Below are 17,540 nucleotides of genomic sequence, written 5' to 3'. Positions count from 1 at the left end.
AATAACAAGGAGCAAGCACCTGAATTATTGACCATCTTTCAACACAAGAATTGTAAACATTCACCATCACCACTTGGAATAGCTGCAAAAGAAATTGTCTAGCAATTGGTGTGGCAAGAAAAACAAGTGTCGGATCATTTTTCGGTTGGACCAGCTTAGTGAACCATAAATTGTACGAGATTAGTTTATAAAACAAGCAAAATACAAAGTTTAAACAACAAACATGAAGCAGCCGAAACCATCCCACCAGAGAATGCATCAATCAATTCTTGATGGGATCTGGAAACACACTAGAATAAGTCCTCTGCTCAATTGTAAACCATGTACTTCGGTGTTGCACTGAACTTCTGATACCCCTTTATGACCTTGTTAACAGCATCGAGGAAGTCCTTCTCTGTTGCCGTCTTCCTTCGGGCTCTTATGGCATACATCCCAGCTTCCGTGCAAACACTCCTAATATCAGCTCCTGTGAAAGAGATAACAATGTCACAAAACCTAAGTCCAGTAACACAATGTCAAGATACGAGGGATGTAGCAGGTCATATCACAAGCACGAGACCATGGGAGCACATCCAACATAACAACGAAGACACAAATCACAGTATTCTCACCTTTGGTTACCGTAAGGTGAGGATGCAAATGATAACAACATCAGATCAAACTAAAAATAACACCAGGAGGACTAGGTAACAATGACAATTTGTTTACCAATGGTATATAGAAAGCATCCTTACCAGTTGAATTTGGGCAGAGACGAGCCAACAGTTCAAACCGAATGTCCCTTTCACAATTCATTGTTCTTGTATGGATTTTGAAGATCTGTGTCCGACTCTCCAAGTCGGGAAGGCCGAACTCGACCTTCCTATCCAATCGTCCTGGCCGCAGTAGGGCTGGGTCCAGCGTATCAGGCCTGCAAAAAGATCCAATAAAACCCCATCGTATAAACAGGCAGATGTTAATTAAAAATCAGAAAGAAACCAAATATAAATCGTGTAAAACTGCAAAACAAATACACAAACAAACCTGTTTGTTGCCATCAAGACTTTAATATTTCCACGAGCGTCGAAGCCATCCAACTGATTCACAATTTCCAGCATAGTCCTCTGAACTTCATTATCTCCGCCCACACCATCATCAAACCGAGCTCCTCCAATCGCATCCACTTCATCGAAAAACACAATACAGGCCTTCTTTGAGCGCGCCATCTAAAAACAAAAAAAAACAACTTACTTAGAGAATAGAGCAACAGAAAAATAGTACTCAAAATATTTCAATATGCTAAAACATGCAACTATTTCTAACCTGAAAAAGTTCTCTGACCATCCGAGCTCCCTCACCAACGTATTTTTGAACAAGCTCACTCCCAATCACACGAATGAAGCAAGCATCAGTTCTATTCGCGACAGCCCTAGCCAGAAGAGTTTTACCCGTTCCTGGAGGACCATAACAGAGAACACCCTTAGGTGGATCGATCCCGAGCTTCACAAATTTCTCAGGGTGAAGCATAGGCAGCTCAACAACCTAAGATAGACCAAGTATATATGCACACTGTTAAGTTTATATCCTAAACTCAAAACGGTAGATATTAATACATGTTAAACATAAGGAAACAAATTAACAATGCAAATAAAATGGTTAAAACTATACGCACTTCTCTCATCTTTTCAATCTGCTCCTTACATCCACCAACATCATTATATGTCACATCTGGCTTCTCTTCCACGGTCATCATGGTCACACTTGGATCAATTTTTGGAGGCAAAGGAATCTGAATTTGATACTTGTTCCTATCAACCCTGCAGTGGCAAACTAAAGGTTAACCAGAAAGACGCTATGATTTTAAACAAAACCCCAACTATAATCACTATAAACTAGCTAAAGATGTGAGCACATGATAAAACACAGCACTAATTGCAATCTCAAGAGGACAAACATATTCATCACTAAAAACACGAATATGGAATGCTATAGCAAAACATAATATAGCATGGTGATGAGCGAGGACATGAGAAGTATGCAAAGAAGGCCCAAAACTGCATTGCTGTATTAAATTACTATCCCTATTTCTTAAAGGGAACTGTTATTAGCACTCCAAAAATCTCATTCTACACTTCTCACAAGTGTATTTTTCTTTCTAATTATAGAAAGTTTGGAGTGTTAATAACAATTCCCTTCCTAAAAATTTCACTATTGCAGAAAATTCTTTTAAGATGTTTGTTGGCGAGTGGCTAACCAACTATTATCAAGCCTAACATTATGTGCTGCATCCTAAACGAGCGATGCTCATGGAAATAATCAAATAAGATTTGAAAAAGATGGAAAACAATCAGAGTTCACAAATAGGAGGGCCTACCCCACACGCATGCCTTCTTCTATATCCGTTGGGGAAACCTTGTCACCCAGACCCACAACAAACTGCAAAGAAATTACACAGCATTAAGAATGGAACAAGAAAATCAACAGATCAAAGATTGAAAAATAGAGCAAAAGTAAAAAAGAAATAAATAGCTGAATGGAAAAAAATTGATGAAAAAAGAGGTTAGACCTTGGCAATTTGTTTGACATTAATGACGTATTTAGCATCCTCGGAATTGGGATTGATAATCTTTGTACATCTAGCCACCTGGTTTCAACAAATTAATCAATGCCTCCTTATCATATTATAACACAAATCAGTGAGTGTATGGTTTCATGTGTAACCAAACCGAAACGAACCTGAAGAGGCTGTTCCTCCTGCATCATCTGCTTGTCGGAAACAAGATCATACTGGCTGGGTGCAGCCAACCCAGTGTCGGACTCCTTAATACCTGTAAAAGCAATCAAATTTAACTCGGCCCATCCACAAAGCTAACCACCCACAACTAGAACTTTCGAAATTCGGGGGACAAATCGAGTAAACAAGCTGCATACCGCGCAAGTCATTGACCTTTTTAGCCAAATCCTTTACTTCTTTCTCTGCTTGCTTAATGTGCTTCGAGTACGGCCCTAATCCCTGCATATCCCATTAAATCACCACAATCAATTAGCGCTAATCAAAGAAATTACTCTACGGGAAATCTCAGGATTATTAATTAGGGTTTTCGCTGAATCTGAAATCGGTGGGATTTAGGGTTTGTGGAAAAAGAATTGAGTTGAAGAACTTACATAGGTCTTCATGATGACGATGTCGTCCTCGTCAAGGGGTCTAGGGTTCTTCTCATCCTTGATGTCTTCTGGTTCTGGCGCCATCGGAGAGTTTAGAGAGAGAAACTAGAGAGAGAAAGAGTAGAAGTTTGGAGTTTGGGACTGTGCCCTGGTAAATGTTTCGTATTTCAATCGACCTTTTCTTTTTGCTCAAGCTAGCTATATGCCCAAATACGATACTCTGGGTTTTAATCACGTGATCTGCGCGTGCAAGGATTGGTCAAAGTTCAAATATGATATTCTTACCGTGTAATTATATCATCTTAAGTGACATTTGACGCAAACAGATTAAATGACTAATAGTCATGAATTTTTAGTTGATCGATTTTTACTCCAATTAGATTAAAGTTAAGAGATCATCGTTACAATTTTCTCTCTATTTTTATACAATTAAATTCTAGCAAAAAGTTTGTAATTCGAGTAGTTAAAATTGTTTATCTTTGACAAAAAATTTGTAACTTGAGCGGTTAAAATTGTTTTTGTTATAGATTTTTAACTTTAATTAAAACCAAATTACAGATGTTGATTAGGATTGTTGACCAATAAAGTGTGTCAAGCCCCTGCACCAAGTTCAAATCCCTATTCTTAAGTTAGACCAACTCAACTCCAAAGAAAATGTCAAATTATAAGAGTCAAATTACAATTGATGGTCGATATGACAATCTAAAGTCTTATGTTAAATTTTGTACTTCTACAACCGAATTGTCAAATATTATTTTATTGTTTAAATAAAGCTTTAAATGGTTGTAATTATTAATAAAATGTTGAAACAAAATTTTTATTGGTTGAAATGTAAGTGAAATAAGGAACCAACCATTCAAATGAATTAAAATTATATTTGACATTAATGTCAAATTTGACTTCAAATCACAAAATCTTCAAATTCAATCAGCAAATAACACTTCGATTGGAGAGACTGTTGATTTCAAATATGCAATGGCATTCCACCTGAATATTGACATCTCCTTTGGAGATGTCGAAACCCCCACAATAAGAAAACAAAAGGCAAAAACAACAAATCTTAATTTGCTTTTTTTTAGATATAAATAATAATATTTAATAAGTAAACAAAAGGATGAATTGGAAAGGCAAAACTTGATATGTGGGTGCATTTGGGATTGGGAGTCCTCTTTATTTCAGATGGACCACGGATGCTGTCCATCCTCATAGTTCAAAATTTCCTTAGACCTCTAGGCCAAATGTTCAACAAATGAAGAAAAAGAAGAAACTTCTTTCCCCAATAGAAAACAAATGCAACAATGTAACTACATCGAGTCCCGGTACTTTAGAACGTCATGTGTGTTCAAATCATAGATTTTGCAGATATCCAATATAGCACATTCTTTGAGACCCTCGCGCTCGCCTCCATGACGAAGAAGCTCCTCAAGCTCTTTCGATGGCTGCAAAACCTATTTACATTGAGCAACCAAACAAGAAATTAGTAAAATGACAGAAAACTGAATGCTGGTATGTTTGACAGAGATCAATGAGTGTGATATTAGATATTATATGCATTTGCAAAAAGGTGTGTTTGTGTATGTACATGCAAATCTTGCATCTGCCTCCAGGAGGGCCTGAACATGCGTATCTCATGATTGACATACCAAGTGTCGATCAGATCTCATACGAAAAGGGTAACCAAAACTTACAAGTAATTGATGGACCGACCAGTAAAACTTACTAGACTCATACAACTAATCAAAAACCGGAAGATAGGTCAAGTTGTCATCCACAACAAACCCTAAAAGTCTCAATTGTGCAAATGTGATAAAGGCTCTTGGAAATTAGGTTTATCTAACACAAACTGCGTAGTTAAGGGGATGCAATAAAAAACCAAGAAAACTACAATAATTTAGACCAGTACAGGGTTCTTTTAGGACTGCTGTCACAGACCATTGAAAATCAATCGCGTTGTCTCTAATTGCAGGAAATCATAAAATAACTTACATAAGGAGAATTGAATATCTCTTTGCTTCCACGCTGAGAGTCAATATGCTCTTTTTTATTTCCATCGGTAGTGGAACTTGGTGCCACAGAGCTATCTGAGACTAGCTTAAGGAGCTTCTCACTTCCCTAGAACATCAACATAAACAAAAAAATAAAGAATATTAATATATAGCATTTTGAAATATTAGCAATATATAATGGAACAACCAGGACAGAAGTGGTAGATACAAATTTGTACAACTGAGTGTCAACTCATTTGCTAATTTATTTTACAAAAGAAATCAGACTACAAATAGTTTCATGAAAACACTGTATGCAACGCACCTTGAGAGCTCGCCAATGAGAATAAGTACGGAATAAACACCAGAAGAAGGGAATATTAGGCAAAGGCAAAACCTGCATAGGAAATATCAAGAATGTGAATTTTGTTGATCTGGCAAAAGGAAATGTAAATTGAGAAGTGCAAAAGAATTAAAGGATCAACAGAGTAGTAAATTCATAGTAAAATCAGAGTTGAAAACTCAAGTTAACACATACGTACAGCACATGCTGATGTCAGAGGAAGCAACGTAACGGAACCATATAAATACTTTCTGTGTATGATAGATCCCCTGATAATCAGACAAACTTCATATCAGTAAAGTTTGATCTCATCATAGATACATACAATGAAGATTAAAGCCATCTTCAGTATCCCTTCAAGTAACAAGCACCAAATGTATCACAACATAGGAGCTTTAGGCAAACTAGTTCCCTAAGGTTAAATATTCAAAGCCAAATTTCATATCACTCACTCAATGTTACATCATGCAAAGAAACACAAATTTCTGTTTCTTCAAAATCTAGGGTTAAGTCATAAGAACTTTTTAAATGAAACAATAAACATTGAATGAAAGCTGCTACTTGATTTCTATTGGGTCAAGGAACGACTCAATGCATCAGTTTGATTTCATATAGATTCAGTGTTTCGGTTCTTGGTAAATATGAAGGATAGGAGAGAAAATAATTGATACCATCAAGAAATTGTGACAACATGTAGATTCAAACTCTTATTATCAACTTTGAAAGCAAGAGAATACCTCATGGCAATATGTCGTAACCTCCTACGCACATGTTGTGCATTTAAGCTGCAAAACCCTAACATATGATCAGCACACCAAAACTTAAAACGTGAAAGGATATAACACAAAGAAAAAGTATAAATAAAACTAGAAGATCGACTGTTTATTCTTTTCACACTTCAACCTAGCACAATGACGTACTTCGACTGAAAATTACTAAGTGTGCATTGTCAAGAGTTGTGATGGGAATAGGTTCTAAGTTGAAATGCTTAGTTTTTATTCCCATGAGCCTATCTAATAGAAAAAAAGCACCATATAACTTCTGTTAAGTCCTCTCTATCAACTTTACTTGAAACAAAATTTCAGATCATCATGGGCTGTTGCATTTGCCGTTAAAACTAAATGTGTTATCTTTACAAATAGCAACGAATGAATAAACTGAGCTATTCTAGATGTTTGACTATTGGTTGTGTTTTCCATAGAGATCTAACAGAAAGTGGAGGAAAAAGTAAAAAACGACAGCTATTTTAAAAAGCAGGTTTGCAAGTGAGAGAAACAGAAATAAACCTGGAAGGGTATTTAACTTCAACACCTGTGACCTCATTAGAGATCGATTTTAGGAAAATCTCAGACGGCTTAACACGAGACAGCAGCTTCAATCCCAATCTACACCATTAAAAGGTTTCTCAAGTTAAAAATACAGAAACAACCTCGAGTGGTGATATGAAATGAAATCACCAAAATATGTTGAGTGAGTTTGTAGTTTCATTTACCCATGAATCTTGTTCTTAAAACTTCCCTGAGGCGACTTCTCCAGACCGATCCAAGCTATGTTCATCTACTCACCGAAACACAAAACCATTATTTCCAAACAGATAAGACAACCCAAGTAAAAAATAAAGCAGCAAGATTAACAATAGGAAAATGGGTTTTGCTATGGACCTTGGTAGAGACAAAATCGATGAGGAGCTCAGCGTTGACAGCTAAAGGATTGGCAATGGCCTTGTCATTGGCATTGGAATTGTACTTCTTCCACAGGCCTTTGAGAGTTGAAGGAGTCTGAGAGGGAGGGGAAGATGCAGAGTCTGAAACCAGAGGCTCAACGGATCTGCTGAAGCACCAGTTCCTCCCTCTAACCGGAAAAACTATCACTCTCGCTCTCATCCTTCCCAATTCCCACAAAGAATATGAACCCTAATTCTTGTACAGATATTGTTTTCGTGATCATTCAGCACACAAAAATTACCAAAACGAGTTTTTTTAATTTTATTTATTTATTTATTTTAAATAATAACAAAAAATTGAATCTTTGATTTGGGTTTTGATTTTTGATTAAAATAAATCAATGGAATTGGTATATTCTAAGAAGGAGACGAAGAATCATTGAATCTTCATCTTCCACAGGGATTAAATGGTACTAATATTAAAATTAATTAAAAATTTGTTTTAATCACAGACCAAACCAACGGGGTATAGGAACAGAAACACAAATATTTCAAGTCAAATCGACAAATTAAACAATAATTCATACGATGAAGCAATTCTGCAATGTAAGAGTTCTAGGATTGAACGTTTTGAGAAAGAAAAAAAAAGAAAGAAAGAAAGAAAGGAAAAGCTAAATACAACCAACCAGCTGGGAAGCGACGAACACCAAATACTGAGTCACGAGTCACGGACAGTGGAAGGAAGAGTACGGATTGCACAGGGAGGTGGAGGAGGGAGAAGTGGCGCCATGGTTGCGTGCGTGTTGGTGAAAATTGTGAATTTTGTGATTGTGATTTGTGACTGAGAGGGAGGGGAATTAGAATGGAAGGTTTTATTTCTCGTTTTTCCACGTGGACTATGGAATTTAGTCATTTTGCTATTATTGGGCCTAGTGTGTCGCTCCTCGCTTGATCCGTATTTTTGCGACACGTCTGCTTTGCATAGAATATCGAGAATCGGACCTAAAATGTTTGCTTTATATAGAATTTTGAGAACATGTTTACTTACGAGAAAAGATATTTCGTTAAATTTATTCACTTTTTTCACATTTATGATCACATGTGAGAAACTAGAAAAATGAATGCGATCGTATCTTAAAATCCTTAATTAAATGAAAGTAATTGATCCAATTCTTCAATTTGTTTTACTTTGCCGTTCATAGTAAGTAAGCACGCTATGAGATCACATGTATGTAATCGAAAAATATGCGTTTTTTTTTTTAAACTGCTTCTGATGTGCTTTATGAATAATCAGCCGTTAAATAAAATTGTTAAACATTTGATAAACTTGATTAAAAGTGCTGTGAGTATGAAAAGCAGTGTAGGCGTTTGATAGATTTTAATATAAAAGTGATATAATTGTATATAATGACAAAAATAGACATGATAGTGTAGGCAAGGATGACGATAACTATGTTAAGGGAAATGGTTGTGATGGTGGTGGTGCCAATAACAAGGTGTGGTGGTTGGGATGCAAAGGTAACAATGGTGGTAGGGATGGAGACAACAATGATGGTGGCGATTATGGTGGCAGTGGTGGCAATGGTGGCAAGAGTGGCAGTTATGGTTGTGGTGGTAGTTATAATGGTGTTGGTGGTGGTGGTTGTGGTGCGATTGTAGTGTGGTGTTGGTAATGGCAACGGTGGTGTAAGAGGTTAGGTTTTGTAGTGGTAGGTGGTGGTGGTCATTTTGTTCTCCAATTTTTTGACACATAATGTCATTTTTAAAAATGATGAGCATAATACAGGAAAAATATTCATTAAAGACTCAACTTCGCTTTTTATTAAACCAGCTTTTAAAAACAACCTACAAGCTGTTTTTAAAAGTTATTGTCTGGAGGCCATTGATTTTAAAATAAGCAGGATATTTTATTTTCACCAAATATTTTTTTTATTGCTTAATTTTACAGTGAAGCAGTTTTGGTGAAAAAAAGCAATACCAACTGGGGCTTAATTCTCTATTCTTTAGTTCTCCAATTCGCTTTACTGTCCCGTTAGTAAGTAAGAATGCTATGAGATTACTCTAATTTCTAATTACCTCACATTTACAACAACTGTCGTATTAAATTTATGCAAGTCCCCAAAAATCCAAATAGCGATGGAGGTTTATACCATCTTTAAAGAAGATGTCAAAAATACTACATAAATATATAATAGTAACAAATAACGTACTAGTTTACTTCAACCACAATGCAAAAACTGACGTGTAAAAGAAAGTTGGGCTTTGGACATCAAAATTGGAAAAGGATCCGGTCCAGGGGATCTTAGGGATCCGATGATTGTAACCGTTCATCGTACATCATGCAGTCAGTTTTCGTTAGGTACTTTTTATATTTAACCTTAAATTTAAATTTTAAAATGATTTTTGACCGTACAATGTACGATGAATGATCACGATCATGGATCCTTAGGATCTCTTATCCAGCATCAAAATTGACCCCATGAAGCACAGGCGTCAAATCAGTCTTTTGATTTTTTTTTTTCCCAAAGTATACTAAAGTGTTTTTTATTTTTTATTTTTATGCTAGGGAGATTAAATCCATAGACAAAATTGACAAATTAAATGATGTATCACTAATAGAAATGAACACGTTTATCAACGCTCAAGTAATAAACCAATCATCAACTTTCATATCATTTAGTTTGCAAACTTTTATCTACAAATTTAGTCTCTCTAGGATTACCCTGGTTTTTTTGTTTTTAAACCAGCAACTACACAACTTTTACCATTTGTTTGGAAAAAAAAAACATAAATAAAGCAATGAATTTGGGCATATTAAAAGATACTAGCAATATGTCAAATTGTCAAGTTAGCGATCGAATCGAAATTTGATATTTTGAATTTAACGTTTCTTTTACTATTTGTTTGAAAAAAAAAACATAAATAAAGCAATGAATTTTGACATATCAAAAGATACTAACAATATGTCAACTTACCAAGATAACCATCAAATCAAAATTTGATATTTTGAATTTAACGTTTCTTTTAGAGATGCTTTTATTGTACCCACATTCTTTCACTTCCTCAATTTATAACTTTTCTCTCGTCCCAATAATTAAACATGTCATATTATTTGTCTTTGCATACTAATTACCACCTCACTCCACTATCCCTGCTTTTATTTTATTTTCCAATTTGGCAACCGTTTCGGATTCCAAATCCAAATTCGAAATTCCAATTCGAGTGTTGTAATGGTGTTTCATCTCAAATTGGCACTTTTTTGTTTTGGTCTGGCATCCATGATTTTGATACCAAACTGATGCTATGTCATAATTAATCACATCTATTTGGTGTCACAAGTTTCTTTTAAACAAAGTTAATGCTTGGTAACAACGAAAATTCGACAAATTTGTCAGTGTAGTGTGCCTGTCATACTTCGGAGATAAATCAACAGTGGTATATAAACAAAAGTGGGTGTGTTTAATAGCCCCAACAGTTTCAAGAATTTTTTGACTCGGAATCAAAATACGGCTAGATCTAAATGTTTTAGATGGAACAATTTTCGCAGTTTCAATACTTCATTAGCAAACAACATGTGCATAAGAAAAGATATGAAGTACTTAGAACTAACAGAAGACTTGTGCAAAACTGTGCGCAATGACAATCTAGAATTCATACAGCCAACCCCACTTAGTGGAATAAGGCTCGGTTGTTCTTGTTGTTGTAGATGCCGCTATCATACACTAATATAAATTTCAATTAATTTCAGGGTAAACCTACCACAAACAGGAAAGCATACGACGTAGGCAGGTTAAACCACAAAGAATAACAACAATCACCAAACAATGAATATACTATTTTTTCATTCATTCTCTGCTATGAAGTTGTTGTATTCTCTGCTATGAAGTTCGGATCTTCACCTTGGCAGAGGTATTCGTCACACAACGACGCTGATCCCCAATCCTTCCGGAGCCTCAAGATATCCTCTGTGAAGGTGGATCCAGATGCTCCAATGAAAACACTGGACATTGCACATATGGTCTTATCCAGCATAGCTTCTACCTACAAAACATGATAAAGGCATATAAGTTACACGGATCTTAAGCAGTCGCGATCATCTGTATAATAACGGACTGCATGCTAATGCAACAATAGAATGTTAAAATTGTAGCATACTCTACCTGAGCATCCCCCTCGATTCCTTGTCTGTATAATAAAGCATCCCATTTTTCAGCTGAATTTCGTGCAGGCCGTTTAACAAGTGGTACAGTCTTTCCATTCACCACAACTAGTGACTGCAACAAACCAGTTTCACTTTCAGCAGCGTCTGTCGAAAGATAAACGACTGGTGCATTGGCCCTTTCTGCCACCCGAATGATGCAATCCGCAGCTTGGGGAATGGGGTAAAAGCAACTTGGCTGTTTATTATTGCTGGAAATAAGCAAGGAATTTAGAGGCAGTAAACAAATACATCCCAACAAAAAATGCTAATGGCGTGCACCCCAATCGTTTAATGCCACAATTCACAAGACGCAAATCCGATAAGTAAAAAGCACACCGTAATTAGACTATATACTGACGCTTTGATATCATTGTAAACTAACAAGTGACAACCAAAGCCCTCACATCGATCTCCCTAAAATGATCAATTGTTTCATCGTTAAGTCCAGTTAAGTTGGGTCATTTATAGCCACGGTTTTGCACTTTTTGATGCCTGGAGATCACGGCATTTAAAGGAGGAAGCTTGTTTAGATTTAGCCATTCCAAAACAGTCTGAGAATGTTTATCCAATATCACAGCTACCTCTAAGTAAACCAAAATGTTTGCTTATACATGAACTCTAAGGCCTCGTTTGTTAGAGAGGATTCGCTTGGGTAGGACTATTCACTATAAGGTATTTTAAAGAAATAAATGAATGACAACTTCCGTATTTTGTCCAAGTTCAAGGTTACGAAAAGTTGTCCCTTTTAATCCTACCATTTTTTTGGATTAATAGAGATATCTTTTCTCCGTGAGTAACTTTCGAACTTGCACAAAATAAGGAAAAATAAGGAAGAAGACAATCCATTTCTTCCTTAAAACGCCTTCAATATAGTGAAAAGTCCACCCAAGCCAATCCTCACTATCAAACAAGGCCTAAGTTTCTAACTCTATCTACATTTTATGGTTGAAAAACAATCAAGTGAAAGAGAATGTACCAGAACTTCAAAAACCCATGTCGCCGAAAATGAAGAGCTACGAAGTTCTTCCCAAGGAATGTCTGAATGAAACGCTGGGCAGTAAGCATTATAAGCCTACTCGGTTCGATCAGAGTCTTGCATTTGTGAGCAAGAGGACCTCTAGCCTGCATCACCCACTCCTGCTCCAAATCAGCAAAGAAAACATCCCCAATTGCAATAACATCATCATTACTCGAAAATTTCGACTGAACATCTTGCACAGTCCTCTTGGTTGGCTTCTTCACGTCCTCAACCCAAGCCGACTCGAGCTTATTCATCGAGACCCCAGCTCCCTTCAGCTTCTTAACATGCTCATCGTCGACATAGCAAGGGGTCGGATGCGAAAAATAGCAGATAAACTTATCAATGTGGACGTGATTCTTCTTCTTCTCATCCAATTCTTCAAATGTAACCACAACCGTTCTGCCCAAGCATTTGTTAATGTGCTCAATGTCCAGCACCCTACTGAACTGGTAATCCACTTTGGGGCTGGGAATCACCAGAACCCGGTTCAGCAATGCGGCGAAGAACATGTGTTTCTCCAAGCAGATCAAATGGTTCGACATTTGGCCCGAAACGCAAATGGCGAAAAGATACTTGTTGGAGTTGGGTTTCCATTCAATCGTTCTTCTCTGAGAGAATTGCTGGTCCACAGCTCGACAGCGATCGCCGAGACTCGGGTTTTCAAAATCTCCGAAATCCCGGAAATCGGGCTCCGTGGAGTTTCCGGTGCGGTGGGGAGATAGGAGGACTTGCTGGATGTCTCTGTTGAGTGAAATCTGACGGAGGACGGCGGATTTGAAATCGTCGAGGAGAGGGATTTGAGCCGGATCGGAGTGATTGGAAGTGGAATTAGTGGGATTGGGGAGTGTTCGGTTCCAGAGATTGAAAAGGCTTACCTGCTGCTGCTTGAGCAAGTAGAGGGCACGGAGCTCGGACTCCAGGAGCTTACCCGAGGCGGAGTCGTAGGGGGAGGAGGAGAAGTTTCCGGTGGTGAAGAGGAGGGATTTCATGTCGGTAACGAAGAAGAGGATGACGAGGAAGGTAGGGACGAAGATGGCGAGGAGGACGAAGGATCGCTTGTTGAAGAGGTCGCCGAGCTTGAGGGAGGTGAAACGGCGTCGTAATTGGTGGTGGAAGTAGTGGCGGTTGTTGCTGTTGTTGTCGATGTCGTCGTCGGCGATGTGGAAGGCGGCGGCGGCGGTGGATCGAGGGGTGGGGAGCTTTCTGTCGTTTTGATCGATTAGGTTTTGGCGATCGTCGTCGTCGTCCGAGGAGGACGAAGAAGTTCTGTCCATTTTGGGTGGTGCTTTTGGCTTTTCGGAGAAGCGGCAATGTGGAATGTCTGTGGCGTTGTGACAGTTGGACTGGAGGTTGGAAAAGCCGCTTTCTTGTCGGCTTTTTGCTTGTGTGTGTGCGTGAGACAATCGGATGAAGTGAATGAAACGCAGAGCAGAGGGGGAAGGCGGAAGCCCAGTGGTGGAGGATGTGGGATGGAGCTGTCGATGGAGGGTGTCGGTAGACGAAAGTGACAACGTACCGGCCCACCATGCAGGTTGGGATTGGTTTGGTCTTCAGTCCATTCAACCAGCTCTCTATTTCTGCTGTGAGTTTGGTTGGCAGTTTGGTAGGCGAGTATTTATTTATTTGCCTATAGAAAATGGTAAAAATGTTTGAGATTTCACTATAAAATTAATTGGTTAGTACATGAAAGGTCCTTATTTCCATTTTATTCTCAACAAGCCTCTTCATCTGTGACAAATTTTCTAATCAAACATGTGGACAACACAAGCGAAGTGACGTGGAGGTGGACCATGCGTGGCCTTTGTGCTTCACACATGGGTAAACTACTTTGATACACATGGGTTATGTGGAGCACATGTGGCCTTTGGACTTCACATGCGGGGCAACTTACTTTAATATCATGAATAAAGTTGAGAATTAACTATAAAACTAATCGCCAATATAGGAAGTAACACAACTTACTTATAAGTTGTGGAGTAAAAAAATAATCAAGAAAATTATGGAGGCGACACATGTACTCTTGGGTTAAAAAGATAAAATTACCCTTGAGGCACGCTGAAGCTTCTACGCACAAGCAGCAGATAATCACAATTCAATCAAGGTCAAAAGTGATCAAAATAAGTAATGATTCAAAACCTATTTCATCAATCCTCATCAAATCCTCCCCACAAGGTAACTCTCAAATTATTTCTTTCAAATTATATTAATTGGCTAACTAATTGATTTATTACTAAATTAATTCATTAATTAGCTAATGAATTGTGAATCACACCCAAAAAATCACTAAAGTGGCCAGTTCCTGTCTCTCCCAAAGGGGCAGGCCACACCCTATAAATATCACCCAATTTTCTCCAAAAAAAACCAAGTTGAATCCTCTTGCAAAATTCTCTAAATTATCCAAACACTTTTCTCTCAAAATTCTAACTTTAACATCAATGGTTCTTTGGCCAAAGGACCCCTCCAAATTCTTCGTGGGCGCGTGAGACTCTTGGCTTTGACTTAATAAGGTGTTAATTGTTTTGTATGTGCGATTTTGTCCAAGAAGAAGAAGATGGAAATTTGCATCCACGTAAGTCAATGCATGATCACTTCTCAAATCAACATGGGATTCATCATCAATAAAAGCGCTATTTGATAATAGAAAATATATACTTTTATCTCGTTGAAGTGTTTGAAGAAACATATTTTTGGTGCTTTTCCAAGAACACATTCAAGTGTCTCTCAAAAAATCACTTGAATTTTAATAAAAGCAATTCATTGCGTTTCTAAGAGCAACTCCACCCTTGGTGTTGGAAATATGCCCTGAAAGTCAATCTTTGGAAGAAACCTTTCAGGACAAATAAATCGATGTATAGATGAATCTTATACATCAAATGGCAAAGATACTAATTAGGACTATCTCAATAAACGATATATGTCCTAAATAGTGTATCCATGGACAATGGATCGATTGAAGAAGTAATCTAATAATGTTAGACTACAGAGACCTTCTTCACATAACCAAATGTCCAAAAAGGTTCCTGGTCATTGGATTGTCGGAGGGATACTGACAATGCTTAGACCGGTACATACTGTGTCTGCTTCAAATGGAATGATGGAAAGTCTCATCCCATTCGTGTTGTGACACTAAGACAAGTATGTAGGTGCTCATTAAGGGAATGAGTTCACTGAACACAATCGAACGAGAGTACTTGCATGGAGGTCTACTCACATGTCAAGCAAGTAACTCTAATGGTTGGAATAATGTAAGTAGTCATTTGACCTGAGGCATCGTCGTTGTCTTGTGGTTAAGTACTTAATCTTTGATTATGTCAAAGTCTCCCCATTCGCGGGTGTCCACGGCATAATTGGGGTTAAGCCACTTAGTCATGAAGGCAAGTGTATGCGCAACAAGGAATCTCTAATCCTCGATAAGAGAGGAAGAATACTCTAAGATATGATTTGGGAATCTTCTGCCGAAGTATCGAGCGTAATAAAGGAAAGCGTTCCTATACGACTCAAAAGAATCATATAAGAAGGAATAATCACATTAGGGGTTTGACATAATATTTCCATACCCTAGTAATGTGATTGAGAGTATTGTTTTAGAGAAGGATCGAATTACATTGTAATTCCAACTGAATAGGTTCTCCGAACAAACTTCTACATTAGCTTGGGAAGCCATGATATATGGTTAGATGTCACTCATGGCTTGTGAGTTCTTCTAAATGATTAAATGTAGTCGTCAAAGAAGAAGGTGAATTAAAAGTATGTTTTAATTCACTAAGTGATTGGATTAAATATAATCAATTGGATTGGTGCCAATCACCTCACTGCCTTGCTAATTAGAACCTAAAAGATTGTTCACCAATACACTATTGTAGTGAGTAACTAATGGATGATGGAAATAATTAATTGGATTAATTAAGTGTTGTGATTAATTTAGAAAGTCTAAAGAAATCATAAAAGCGATAAAGATCGTTTTGGGCTTAAAGAAACGTTCGGGTTTAATTGGGCCCATTGGGCTTTTATTCAAGCATTGGATGACTTGAAATATATAAAAGCCCAAAGCCCAAATCCAACACAAGAGGCCGGCCACTTTAAGTGGAAAGGGAGAGATATTTAGTCAAGTGGTTGACTAGGTTTCTTTTTGTCTATATAAAGAACTTTATAGAGATATTGTTCATTAAGGGTTTTTGAAGTGTTAAAACAATAAAGAGGCAAAAGAAAAATAGCTCTCTAACACTACAAAGGCCGGCCACCTTAGGGGTGTTTTTACTAACACATCTTTCACCCTTTTGGTTATTCCTTCATCATTCTCACTACACTAGTGGGTGAGGATCTTTAGAGGTTTCCTACTTTGGAAACTTGAAAAGAACCTAGGAGCACTCATTCTAACAAAGTGGAGGAGGCAAGGAGAGAAGCTAGGCTAAAGGAGTTCAAGGAACAAAGGGCTTGGAGGTGGTCCATCCTTGGTCTCAAGTCTAGATCAAGAGGTATTAGACTAAACCTTCACTTTGTTCTTCTCTAAAATTGTTTTGATGCATTATATATAAACCTATGAACCTTGAAGGGGATTTGCATGACTATAGCTTTGATAATTTGTTATAAATGCTTCCGCTGCTTTCGTATATTAAATTTGATTTGTATATGCATGATAGTCATTTTGAAATCCCTATATGTGAAAACTCATATTTTTCCCTTCATTTGGAGCCCTCCCCCCTGGCAATAGGTAATAAAATAGTAGTTTTTTTTGTTGTTTAAATAATATAAAATAAAAAAAACAGGGAAATGGGGTTGTAGGGCCTCGGGCTGACACAAAAAACAATAAAAAAATGCCTTGGCCCCCGGGCTGCAGGCCTGTCAACTCTCCACCCCCCTTGTGCTCGGGCTCCCACCCTCACTCGGGCCCTCCATGGTTGGAGAAGAATCAACCGGCCCTCAGGCCCCTTCCTGCAGCCCGTCCCCCGAGCAATGTAGAAGACTGGAGTTGCTCTAATAAAAGAGTGTTTGATTTCTACGAGGCCCACCTCACATAACTTATCACAGAAGAAATTGTGGATAGCAGTTTGCTTGTTAATAATTGTTTGAAATGTACATCACAAATCACATCAATTGCTAATATGCTAAGTGGGATCGGGAAAGTGTGATAAACAAAGCGTTCAGAATCAAATCATTTCTAGTGGGATCCAAGGAAATAGCAA

The 17,540-nt window shown here is 37.7% G+C and overlaps 3 protein-coding genes across 4 annotated transcripts; all 3 read right to left on the bottom strand.

Moving 5' to 3' along the window:
- Positions 1-159: 159 nt before the first annotated feature.
- LOC103436270 (26S proteasome regulatory subunit 7) lies at positions 160-3,341 on the bottom strand. Its single transcript, XM_008374692.4, has 10 exons — positions 3,145-3,341; positions 2,911-2,992; positions 2,716-2,807; positions 2,546-2,623; positions 2,354-2,415; positions 1,652-1,796; positions 1,303-1,521; positions 1,024-1,205; positions 735-910; positions 160-466 (listed from the first exon to the last, which is right to left on the bottom strand). The coding sequence occupies exons 1-10, from the start codon at positions 3,226-3,228 to the stop codon at positions 309-311; spliced, it is 1,278 nt and encodes a 425-aa protein (XP_008372914.1). The 5' UTR covers positions 3,229-3,341; the 3' UTR covers positions 160-308.
- Positions 3,342-4,284: 943 nt separating this feature from the next.
- On the bottom strand, positions 4,285-7,983 carry LOC103436269 (uncharacterized). 2 transcript variants are annotated; one of them, XM_029097630.2, is made up of 9 exons: positions 7,822-7,983; positions 7,134-7,391; positions 6,965-7,029; positions 6,759-6,857; positions 6,210-6,257; positions 5,672-5,741; positions 5,455-5,526; positions 5,131-5,256; positions 4,285-4,592 (listed from the first exon to the last, which is right to left on the bottom strand). In XM_029097630.2, exons 2-9 carry the CDS (start codon positions 7,353-7,355, stop codon positions 4,449-4,451), a joined length of 846 nt encoding a protein of 281 aa, XP_028953463.1. In that variant the 5' UTR covers positions 7,356-7,391; positions 7,822-7,983; the 3' UTR covers positions 4,285-4,448. The 2 variants fall into 2 exon arrangements, with proteins under 2 accessions (XP_028953463.1, XP_028953464.1); XM_029097631.2 differs by having other exon boundaries at positions 7,134-7,385; positions 7,822-7,978.
- Positions 7,984-10,754: 2,771 nt separating this feature from the next.
- LOC103436268 (O-fucosyltransferase 36-like) lies at positions 10,755-14,066 on the bottom strand. Its single transcript, XM_008374691.4, has 3 exons — positions 12,313-14,066; positions 11,296-11,545; positions 10,755-11,176 (listed from the first exon to the last, which is right to left on the bottom strand). The coding sequence occupies exons 1-3, from the start codon at positions 13,629-13,631 to the stop codon at positions 10,991-10,993; spliced, it is 1,755 nt and encodes a 584-aa protein (XP_008372913.3). The 5' UTR covers positions 13,632-14,066; the 3' UTR covers positions 10,755-10,990.
- Between the last annotated feature and the right edge of the window lie 3,474 nt (positions 14,067-17,540).

The sequence above is a fragment of the Malus domestica genome, chromosome 17 (genome assembly GCF_042453785.1).
Source record: "Malus domestica chromosome 17, GDT2T_hap1".
Taxonomy (NCBI): Eukaryota; Viridiplantae; Streptophyta; class Magnoliopsida; order Rosales; family Rosaceae; genus Malus; species Malus domestica.
This window is presented reverse-complemented; position numbering and strand designations above follow the sequence as displayed.